General features: G+C 39.8%; 1 protein-coding gene across 1 annotated transcript in view; it reads right to left on the reverse strand.

Annotated features, from left to right (window-relative positions):
- Positions 1–333: 333 nt before the first annotated feature.
- The window catches only part of LOC139716862 (KICSTOR complex protein SZT2-like), a 108,826-nt gene continuing 96,374 nt past the window's right edge, over positions 334–12,785 (reverse strand). Inside the window, exons 66-69 of the mRNA XM_071628391.1 lie at positions 4,420–4,871; positions 3,430–3,681; positions 2,277–2,546; positions 334–1,526 (exon numbers count right to left, since the gene is read on the reverse strand). Of these exons, the coding sequence (XP_071484492.1) occupies positions 1,386–1,526; positions 2,277–2,546; positions 3,430–3,681; positions 4,420–4,871 (1,115 nt within the window). The 3' untranslated portion in view covers positions 334–1,385. The remainder of the gene's footprint in view (positions 1,527–2,276; positions 2,547–3,429; positions 3,682–4,419; positions 4,872–12,785) is intronic.

Consider the following 12,785-nt stretch of genomic DNA (forward strand, 5'->3'; position numbering starts at 1 on the left):
AGTAGCACTATCCTTTCAAAAGTTATTAGAGTTGAAAGTGAAGAGTGTGGACAAGGTTTTTCAGAAATGAAAAAAGGGATTCTGAAGACACACCTAATCACACTATTCTATCAAAAATGTTCGAGATAAACTGCTAAAAAACCCACTTTTCTGCCCGTTTTATGATACCAAATTTTAACACAATGTAAAAGAAGACCTACTCTTTCAGAAAAAATGAAAAAGTCAAGTTCGGCTAGGTTGACCCATTTCACTTATTTTCAGTCCTCACGCAAAATCAGTGTGTGCGACTTTATGTTCGTTTTGAGGTGCACGGTCACATATATCGTCTGTTGACAATGATAAGGGCATTAAGTTGTCACTAAACCCATAGTGTTCGAGACAACTTAACGTCCTTCTCATTCTCAGCCGACGATATGCTCTCAAGACTGATTGGGAATCAAATTTTCTACTTGAGGAGCAAAACATTGGGACAACAGAGATACATTGTAGAGAAGGTGGCAGAGTTCCAACTAAGAAGATTCATTTTCAAATGATATTCAAAGTTATCATGTTGCCACTTTTATGCACTGGCTGATCAGTCAGGCATTTTGGGCTCGCCACATCTTCCTCACATATCAGAGGAGTGAGTAAAACTTGCATCATATTGTGCTGATTCAAGTGAGAAGTAAAAAATTGATGTCAGAGGACGATAGTCCTGTCAGCTCTCTAACTGGCCTTGGAAGCTTCCGGTTTGCCTGCAGTCTATTTCTAGCAGACGCTGAAGGCACAAAATGTCTCGAAAACACACTGATGTCTAGGACCTCACCGCTATCACAGATGCGCAACATCTTGCTCAACGACATGAATGAGGCTTAAAAGCTGGGGATCACACAGGATGCATGCCCCTCGTGACGATCATTGGTCAGATGTAGTAGTGACTCCTCAGAAAATTGGCTCTTTTTGCTCAAAAATTCATGTAAACCCTAAAGGCCTTTTGATCTTCTTGAATGAGTTTTCATGCCATTTGTACTCCAGTCCATGTTATTGGTCAAGATTGTATTTATCCCAATGGAAAAAAAAAAAAACAATGAAAAGTTGTCCACGTCCTCTCCAGGGATAATACACTAATAAAGTAAGGGTTGCTGGTGCATGAAGCCACAAAGATCAATAATTATCACTACAGGCCATGCCCAACACAAATGGGTTCACTCAAAAGTTTTGGAAAAAGACGAGTCTGCAGGATGGAAGGAGAAATGGTAGCAACCCGAAGCTTGGTGAACGACAATGAATCTCACTCTACTGTCAACATCCCCTTCCCTTAAACATTGACCATCAGTCCAAACCTTCGGGATGAAGAAGTAAGCAGTAGACTCCTGTTGCACAGGGGGGCCAACTCCGCCTCCTCCTCAAAAGACGGTGGTCCAGAGGTGGTATCCAATGGCATTGATGATGTTCTCAATGTGCTTCTGTGTCTCTCTGGCCTGCGAATCATGGTCAATGTCTGGCACATCAGACAGGTAACTACTTTTGCTCAGCAGCTCCAACTCCTGGGGAATGGGGATAAAACAACATGGAGATGGTGTGAATATCACTGCACGTTTCATCATAGTAAAACAGATGCAAATGGATGAAGGGATACAAGAATGACACTGGTAGAGTAAAATAATAACAAGATATACAACGTGTAGATTACGTTGTATATGAGATATCAGGGTAGACTGAAATACCGCAATATTTTACAAATAATGCATAGGTGAGAGTGTGTTAGTGGAGATGCAGGGCACTGGAGGGTATTTACAATGGTGAACATGCATGACGCTGTGAATACCCAAGAGTGTGCTGCATCTCCACTAACCTCAAGAACTTGAATATGCACATTACTTTATAAGATGGGTCTATGATCTTTAGTATGATAATACCTGATAAAATTTTGCATTTTAATACATTTAGGCTGCTCTTCATTCCATTGCAGACAACCATGTAAAAGCGACTGCTTGGGTTTGTGCCGTGACCACTTACATACTCACACCATAATACACAGCTAGCTACATGTACTACAACGTAGCTACACGTACAATACACCACCAGAACAGCTAGCAGCTACATTTGTACACCAGGCAATCAGTAACCTGCCATAGGATAACACGCCGTGCTGTTATGCTTCTTTGCTGCACACTTTCTTGCATGCCAGTGTATGTTAGAAAGAGCATAACGAGCACACATGTGACTCAGTTCAGTGCTTCTGATTGGTTACATTCTTGAACCCATTTATACGACACTGTGTAAGAGGAACTCACTGCCATTTCAGTCGTCTCATCCACCGTTAAGAGAACCACCTCGTTGCAAGTGTTGGCTAGAAGGAGCACCAGGTGTTTGATCTTCCGGTCCTCGCTCTCCACGAACCTGGTGATGATGGGGTAGCGCCGGGCCCGCAGCGCCCGGAAGAGGTCGGCGTACCAGGCGTTGCTGTTGTGGAGCAGGTCGCCCAGGGTGGGGTCCAACTTGGAGAGAGGGGTGTGATGGACACAGCCCAGGAGTACTTTGAATTCTGGATAGGACATGCTGGTCTATGATCCAGTTGCAAGGGGGAGAGAGAGAGAGAGATAACAAATAATATGTCTACTCCTGCAATGTTAACATAGACCTGCATGATGCTTTCTTTAACCTCTCTTGCAGAATGCAAGCCAAACTGAACAAGGAAGAAAAAGGCCTGATTGACAAATTGCCCTACATCGACGTAAATGAGCACCGAATGAATCAGGTCGTAGGTTCAAATTCTGCCGCAGTATGTGTGTCCATGATTTTTTTAATCATGGCTACTTCAAAAGTCATTGGTTAACTCGGTGCTTATTTAAATCGATGTAGGGCATTTTGTCAATCAGTTGCAACAAAAGACGAATCGACACAAGAATTTCATTAATTTGAATACAGAAAAGGACCTAATTTACTGAGAAGTCTGCACAAGTGCAAAAAAGAAAACAAGAACAGCAAAAAAAAAAAAAAAACAGCAGTCTGGTAGTTTGTTTATATGCTCATTTTCATCAAGGCCAATTTCCATACTACAATCACTAAAAACAAACTAAATATTCAGAAGTGTTTCATCCATGATGTTGATGCAAGTTGATCAGAATTGCATGTGTGTGTGTGTGTGTGTGTGTGCCTCGATCTTTTTCTCTCCATCTTTTGTGATGACTTACATTAAAGAATTGGGGAAAAACCCTACCGGAAATCCCTAACTAAATCTAAACGAAATCTTTCCTCCATGCCAGTAATCTCAAATGAGGTTAAGAACTTGCAAAAGGGAAGTCAAAAATATGACCAGACATTCCCCTTGAATGAGACTCAGTGCAAATGGGTGAAGAATTAGCTGCAGAAAAGAAATGTTTTCAAACATAAACAAAACAAAACAAAACAAAACAAAAGCAAAATTGACAATTTTTTACTCCTGACCTCAAAATCATCCTCCTCAGCACTGTCCCTCTTTGATGCCTTCTTGCTGCTGGTGGTGGAGGCTGCCATGGCAACGTGCTCCATCTCTTCCGCCTCAAACATCAGCAGCTGGTCCCACAGCGTGTCCCGCCGGCAGTTCATCTCAGCGTTGGTCAGCATCGCCACGATGCGATCCCGAAAGTTGGCAGCCTCCGTCTCGGCGAGCTCGAAGCGCTGCAAAGTGACCGGCTTCTGGCTGAGGGACACCGCCACCTGCATCCAGTTTGGGAGGTCGATAGGTTAATGAAGACAATGGATGCTGATATATACTTCACAAGGATCCAAAACAAGTCAAAGAATTAACCTCTATGATAACACACATTGTAGACAATATTCTCATGTCTCACTAATGAAATGTATTAAAAGTGACTCTCATATTCACAAACGAACAGAATCCTAAACAACACACAATTACATTTACACAAAATGCATTCATGCAAATATTAGGTTGGGAAGGGAAAAGGGTGCCAAAATTCAATGAAAGATTTGCAGATGTTGCATATATTTCAGAGGGATCAACAAACCTCTGGAAATGGAAAGAGACTGGAGTTCTGCAGCATAGTATCCCCATTGCTCACAGAGTGATGAATGTGCTATGTATTTACTCTACAGGATATCATTCTCCAAGGCAACAGGTTTAGTAGGTTTAACAGATTGTACAAAGAATATAAAGGGGTTCATGTCATAAAACATTCAGACACAATGCATGCACACATACAATGTATAAAGATTTTTTATATAAAAAGATGCAAGAAAATCAACATAAGCATCTTGCTTAGTGTTGTCTCTTCCACGAGTATTGCATCTCAAATGTTTTTAATCACAATTTGTATGTCAAATACCTGTAAAGAACTTTTTCTTGAAACACAGCACCTTGACATGGGTAAGGAAATTAAATTAGCAGTTGGCAGGCTCTTAGTGCTATGCTTCCTGAATATCAACCTCACATACCTTCTGACTGTTGGTTTTGAGCGGAAACAGGTCTCGACGACTGGTCACGATGATGTAGAATTCCAGCTGGAGCATATTCTTGTGGTGCATAGCGGCTCCCTCTGGGGTCGCCGGCACTGACATCTCGGCGCCACCCACGGCAGGAGAGTTGGGCCTGGTCTGGAAGCGATACTCGGCCTGATCCCACGCCACCACCACACTCAAGTCCAGGTCGTCGCCGACCACCAGCATGTTGTGGAACCGCGGGTGGATGCTGCTGTGCATCAGACAAAGTGCCTGGTCCACCGGCCCGTCCTGGTTGCCGGGCAACCCAACCTCCGGCGTGGAGTTGGAGGATGAAGGCGGGGAGCTGCAGCGCATGGTGAGTTTCTTCCAGCCAGGCGGGCAGTGCCTGACCAGGTAGTCGTACAGCAGTGAAGCCTGTGTGTTCAGGCTCAGAAACGGGATTGTATCTGAAAGGTGTTGGAAGTTGAAAATCTGGATAAAGTGATCTACCAATTGTGGCAGCAAGATACAAGAGTCATGTCAGTGTAAGTTGGCCAAAGGAAGGGTTACAAAAGATTAATGCACAACAGAATTTGGCATAATTTGATGTGCACCTACATGCATCTGGTATCTGCTGTGGTCAAAGAGACAGTAATTAAGTCACATCGGGTAAAGATTTCTTGTTCATTCACGTAAGATAACACAGTAAGAAGAATGCACAGATACACAAAGAAATTCAGAGATGGAGAACAGAAATACATGTACCTATCACATGGCAAAGGCTTAAAAAGCTAGAACATGACACTTTTGTATGCTGACAAAAAGTACAGTGTCTATGTCTACAGTGTGCTACACACATTTTATGCACATAAAATCTATCAAAAAATTGATTGCTTTGTAAAAACTATAATACGAAATACTGAAAAGTTGTAACCGGTAGGAAGACTATAAAGTCGTTAAAAAAAATTTGGTGATCATGAGACAAACACAATGGAAATGAAAACCGGGGATTCCCCCTTGCAAATCACACAGTCATGATAACCTATATACCTGTTCACAGACTACCTGCAGAATGTTCTGTCACATGGCTATACGACCACGGAGATGACGTATTGCATGTATCGACCCTGCAATCTGGCAATGGTCATTCGACATTTTGACGTGTTTTACGCTGTGGAAGGTTTGCCATGTTGAATGATCGATGTACAAGATGCTTTGGTAAGTAAGGACTGCTCTAATTTTTGAACTTTTATATCCGTTAAATTGATGTCGAGCTTAAACTCACAAACGCATTTATAAAGTGAGGCGAGGGGGGGGGGAGGAAACTGAAGGAAGAACAATTATAGTGGTCTGATCAGGGGGGTGTTTCATCAACCTTTGTCATCGCAAAAAGTTGTCATCACTGACAATCACCATAGTAACAGTCAGTGACCAGATCATCTCAGCCAATCAAAACCAAGGATTTTGCTGAAATTGTCAGCGCTGACAAACGTTGATGAAACACCCCCAGGGTGGTGCAGTGTCAGGCAGTAGGCCTATAGGGCCTACTTATAAAAACATTCTGACATCGGCAACGAGAGTAGCTGATACATTGTGCAAATCGGCTATTGATGGGCATATATAGAATTACGTTGGCGTAGGCTACTTATCGCAGCGTGTGTAGAATTTACTCAGTGGATCGCACTGTTAATCCCAACTGTCAAAGGATGTGTAACAGTACACTTTACCAGCATATGTGCCTGGTATGTGGAATTATAGGCTGTTGATGTTTGTACTGCTTGATATTTTCACTTACTAGTATATGGTACACGTTTTTATATGCAGAGCTCGACAGAAGCGGAGGTCCAGGGACATATAAAGAACTAATGTCGGGCCACCAAACTTCCGAATATGTTGCATGCCTTTTGGTCGCCCGATCGATATATGTATAATATATATATATATATATATATATATATATATATGTGTGTGTGTGTGTGTGTGTGTGTGTGTGTGTGTTTGTGTGTGTGTAACCCTGGTACATTATGTCACAGTGGTAACGTCGTCATACGATGATGGTTCCCAATTGCTAAGCATTAAATTTTATTAAGAATTTCATGCGTGATGTTTGTAACCCTTCGTTTTGAAAATCATTTCAGTGGTATAGTAAGAGTGTGTATAGTCCCAATTTACATCAAACATCGCCCAGAAAGGAGATTTAATGTCGGTATATTAAGCTACTGTTAATACCACTAGGAGATTTGACGTACCAAACAAAAATAGATGTAGTTTGAATATCTGTATTTCTTATATAAAATTGGTTTTGGTGTTTGCAAGACACTTTTTGTGACCGATTTTATTACAGTAGGCAAAATCTAATGGCAATACCATAATAGCGTGATTTTTTTATTCAAGATATTATTAACATGTTTCGACTTGTCATTTACTTTTTTTTCCATCGATGTTAAAGTGTAAGGGTCGAGAGAACGACTACTGCATCATGGGTAAACTTTATAGACAAGAAACGAAAGCAGTGAGAATGCGAACTACATCTATTCCTTACAAACTTAAGACTGATGAGAAATCAATTAGCAAACTGAATTGTATCTCTATTTTAGAGTGTTGTCTCATAATGTATAGGCATACTCTGAAATATCTTCATGGGACAATTGCCGTTGAGTTCATATCGACAGCAAGAACAGAAAATAGAATTATAGCATTCTGCAAGCATGTTTAAAGAATGTTATCATGATATTACAAAGTGTGTCATGATGCAATAATATCCGATGATGACAAAGTAATACAAAAGCGTGAAGCGAAATAAGATGTAACGATGAAGCAAAGGGTCAACAACCTAAGGAAATCAAGGTTAATGAATGACATCAACCGTTTAATTGTTACAATGTAATATAGTAGAGCCTTGTGTCGCCATTACGAAAATGTTTCAATCAGCAAATTAAAATGATTCGAATGAGATTATTAGAGAATACTTGAATATGGAGAGAATTGTTGTTTTAGAAGACATAGTATTCCTCTATGAGCATGCAAGCAGCAGTGGTTGGCCTATTTTATAGCGAATAGCGCATACTAATATTTCAAATGATTGGATATTTTGGAATGTTGGTTAACGCCTCATGAAAAAAAAAAATCTTTCACACAGATGTCCTCGCGTGACAACGGTAAGAGAAAATACTGCATCGTCCCATCAGGACCATGGTGATTGTCGGGGTTTGCTCGTCCTCGGGGCGGGAGAGCATTCAGGCCTTCCAATCACAGCTACGATCCGAACAAGAAGTGGTGGTCAAGTTCATAGAGCTGCCTTACAACAACCTCGACGCATATCGCCTCAAACGAGACTGCGCGGACAAAATCATCCTGTGTCACTCCATCCACAATCGGAGATTCGCCATCACAGATGTAGTGGGCTCTCTCTATGACAAATTCTTGAATCACGCTAAATGCATCTTTGGTATGACGTTATACTCTTCTCGGGTGATTTTGATTTTTCCGAAGGTTCGTTAATCAGAAAATGAAATAAGCGTCGTAATTCCGAAACGCACAAATTCCGTATATATACCGAGATGTTCATTCATGAAAACAACTTGGGTGCAAGTGAACCGTAGGAACTACCAACCTCATTTCGTTATCGGATTAACAAACCATCGGAATAACGAACTTTATCTTATTTTCGGATTAACTAACCTTCGGAATAAGAAACCTCATTTCGTTTTCCGATACAACATACCCTCGGAATAACGCACCATATTATTTCATATTCGAATTGACAAACTTTCGGAATAACAAAGAGTAACCCTCTTCTGAAGAGGCTCTCAAAAGTTCCAAAGATAAGAATCTTCAAGTCAGCACAAAATGGTGATATTTTGTGCAAGATTATGCACAACCAATATTTGGACAGCACTTACACGGCACAACACCATGGCCCTTACAAAAAATGATGCATGTATGAATTTTTTTTACTAAAGTGTGTGTGAAAAAGATCTCGGAGAAATCGTATGACAAGAAAATGCATTATTTTGTTCAATATTTTTCCAACAAACAACTAAATGTTAATTCCTCTTCTATTTTCAAATAAAAGAAAATGACAGTGCATCTTTTTCACCCAAATATTCAAACGTTTTTCTTCTTGTTCTCATAATACTATAGGAAAAGAAAATGTAGCCGTGATAGCCCATGATTTCCCCCAACCAGAGAGCGGGGATGGCGAAGCACGCAAACGACTGACGAAAGTGCGAATGGCCAGCTTCCACATCAAGCAACCGACCACTTTCCAATGCACCGACCTGGCGTTGATATGTGGCAAGCTGGATAAAGTAGTAGATATTGACAATGGCGATTGGCTTCAAGTCGAGAGATTTTTGACACGGAGTCGACAGACTGGTGGAGATTCGTCCTCCTCTTCAACCGTCATCATCCAAATTCATAAAGATAATATTGCTTTGGCGTCATACCCACCAGACAATTTATGATGTAAAAATCTACACTCGTCTGGCAAACAGGAGTGCGTGGACTTGGATATGGAATGCATGACGCTACGATGTGATTCGACAGGGGAGGGTGGAAGACGGTTCTGCTTTTCATGGCTTTTCATTATTGTTATTATTATTTTTTGGAAGGGAGGACTGGTTTTAAATGAAATGAATTCCAACATACGAAGGGGGGGGGGGGGTAGTTGTCGAACCTTCAAAAATACGATCAGCATTATCGACCTACAAATAGGGCAAATAGAAATGAGTACAAATTTCTTGAAATTACTGCAGCAAAATGGAAAAATTGTACGAATATGAACACAGAACACTCGTAATAACTATTTTACTTTGAAGTGGACAGGAAAAAGATTAAACGCAATAAAGAAGGAAATGATGATGATGATGATGATGACGATGATGAGGATCCACAGCATTTGTATGGCGCCATATATCTTTTATAGAAACATTCAAACGCGCAGACTCCTTAGCAATAATTGAATGCCTGGTAAAAAATTTGAGGTTTTGAGGTGATCCAGTCAGTCAATTTCACGTAGAAAAGATGGGAGGGAGTTCCATATCACACATAGGCGAGGAGCAATAGAGGAAAATGCCCGGTCTCACCAAAAGACGTATACTCACTGCGTTGTTTGTTCATACAGTTTTCTCAATATTTTAGATCAATTTCGTTATGTATAAGCATTTTGTTTTTTGTTGTATTTAATTTGTTCTGATAAGTTATTGTATTTGATTATTTTATGGATGTATTATACAGTACTGTTCATGCTGGTTATGTAACAGCGCCATGAGCATCAATTCTTGGTGGACTTCAGTGCATTGTAAGAGGCCACTATTATGATTACGATTATGATTATGATTATGATTATGATTATGATGATGATGATTATTATTATTATCATTATTATTACATAAAATTAAAATTATTATTACATTATTATTACATAAAATTTGGCAACCTTACATCATCATTCTGGTCTTCTATCCGTTCTCCGTTTCTTTTTCACAAACACTGATTACTCGGGGCTTACAGCCAAACAAGCTAGCTTTCATGTAGGTCCCGTCATACTTCTTTTTGATCAACCCCATTTCGATTTCGATTTTGACCAGTTATCATTACATGTAATTACTGTGTTATCACCATGTATATTGTTTGTTTTCTGCACATTGTTCACAAGGTAAAAGAACTTGTCTGGTTTCTGTTGTAATGTTCATAAATGAGAAGTATGAAAATAAAATGAATTGAATTGAATTGAATTACTGTAAAAAACAAAACACTGTAAAACAAAAGTCGAGTGATTTGATTTTCATTCATTTTTCAACAATAGGTCAGTTTGGCCGATTTCTGTTCGCGCATTCCCGTAGGCTTGTATTATGTAGACCTATACAGCTCATCTTTTTGAAGCAATTAAGGGATGGCAAAAAGATGTTCCATCGTACGGAGTAGGCCTATATAGGCCTACTAGTATACAATGTACAATGTATCTCACTTGGCGGTGACTGTTTACAAACGTATAACTAATTTAAGGTTCAGTCAAGGTTCGTAAACAGTTGCAATTCGAAATTGTACGCAAACGATTTTCATCGTCTTAGACAGTGTTTTCTTTTCGTCTTGCTGCAAAGACGTTTGGTCATGTAGGTCTACAGAATTTCTTGGCGACATGCACGACAATACAAGCCATATATCTTAGAATTTGATTGCAACTGTTTTTGAATCCTGCAGAAGAAAGTTTAAATTCACAATGTTCGCAAACGTTCGCAGCTCAGTGAGAGACTCTTGAGACCAATGGCAGCCCAGTTTGAATAAGTGTATTCGATAATCCCCGTAAGGAAATGTGTGCAGCTTCAGTGGCGGATCCAGGCAGAGGCACACCGGGTACCCCCTCCCCCTTATTTTGGTTTAAAAAAAAAATAAAAAGAAAAATGGAGTGGGCGCATGCGTCCCCAGACACATTCTAATTTTGTAAAGGCGTCCCTCTTTGCGGAATTCCTGGATCCGCCCCTGAGCTTTATCACTCATCTCTGCATGAGGTGAGTATAAACTCATTAACCAATTCTCTGTTTAATGAGTTCACAGCAGCCGAATAATTATGTCGACGAAGGTATACCACCGAGCATACGCTTCGATGCACATGCCGACAGGTGTAATTGTTCATCTCTTCATCTTCCCTGAGAACAAAAGGAGAATAGTTTCCTTTCAAGGTATAGCCGTGTGGGCTTACACCGACCAGGGAAGGTGGCCCGAGAAGAAGAAACAACTCTCCTTTGAAGTCATGCTCGACACCGTACATAGAACGTTACGCGTTCAACACTTCGTGTAGCTATGTGCTTTGACAAGAGAGAGTGCATCATGCGGTAAGCAGGTCTTGAATAATTGGAGTAGAGAATCAAAATGCAGTGTAAAACTGTCGATTTTTGACGCCAAAGAGTTAAAAAAAAACACGCTGCATGGAACATGCTTGATTCGGCGGAGCACTTTCTTTCAAATATCACCTTACAGATATAACAAACAAAAATTACATGTAAGCAAAAAGTTTGCATCATGGATAAATATACATTGTAAATGTCTAGAAAAATCTACTTTTAATGGCATTTCGAAGAATCTAGAAATACATGTTTATGAATTCCAAATATCGAGCATTTCATTTAAGATTTTCCGGTAAAATATAGCTTGTAATTCAATGAAATTCGAAGCGCGTTTTTCGTCTCACAGAGTGGTGTCGGGCAGGACTTCATTTGAAGCGTAGCCTATGAATGTTGGACATCTTATATGGTATAAAAATGCATTGAATATGCATCGTGTTTGTCCGAATTACGAAGAGTTGCCACTCCGTCTACACCCCAGCTGCACAGACCAAAGAGGTCACACAGCTCTAAAATTTCTCACAGAGATGATAGTGTTTTCCTATAAAATTGGAAAAAATCCATTATAAGGAATCCCTCCTTTATGATAAGTAAGCTTTTCCGACTATGTTATTCATCGACAACATGAATTGTTTATGAAAATATTTGATATTATACTTTGATGAATAATATTCAGAAAACTGACTTCATGACTCAGGAGACAGCAAAATGTTCTCAAAATCCAGTTGGAACTAAACTTGAAGGGGATATAGAGATGAAATGACAATGTATACAGGCAAACATGAATTAAAAACACATTCTCTCATTTTCCACTGGACCCATATAGATTTGTGCCCGACAAGATACACATTTTCGAATGATTAAAATCATAGACTGTTTGCCCCTCGCACTATACGACTGGTAGAAATCATATCTCGCACGCGTGTCTCTTAAAAATAATAGTCGACATATTCCAAACTCGTCTATTATAGTTATGGAGCTGTTAAAACTGTGCGTTTGAAGAAAAAAATGAAGTATATTAAACGGTTTACTCGCGTAGTTGACATTCGTCACTGATAAGGGGATAACCGCATCATAGAAGTCGCATATAAGATCTCGAGAAAAAAAAGAGAGAAAAAAAAGAAAAAAAGGGAGAAAGTATTAGTGTCAAAGATGTCTGGGGGGAATCATTTTGCTAATCTTGGATTGTATAAGAAAACGTGGAAATAACCGCGGGACGATCGGTGGCTGCTTATACATTTCGATTGAATCTATAATAATGTAGTGTGTGTGTAAAAAATTTTATAGTGTGCATGTTTAAGCGTGTGACGTTCACTCCTGTTGCAACGGAGAGGGTAATATGACGATATTTTGCGATAACGAAGTAATTCATAGTTAAAGTTGCCAAATTTGTCAACATTAAAAACAATGGTGTAAAATTATTAGGAACACTTTTGTAAGTACACGGTTACAGCAAAATTCTTGTTGAAATAAAGTCATTTCCGAGCGTCATTGGCAAAGAACAAAAGAAACATGCTCCGTTCCAATGAGATGCCA

Source organism: Diadema antillarum, unplaced genomic scaffold (genome assembly GCF_040938485.1).
Source record: "Diadema antillarum isolate AM-2024a unplaced genomic scaffold, OU_Dant_1.0 scf00000071, whole genome shotgun sequence".
NCBI lineage: Eukaryota > Metazoa > Echinodermata > Echinoidea > Diadematoida > Diadematidae > Diadema > Diadema antillarum.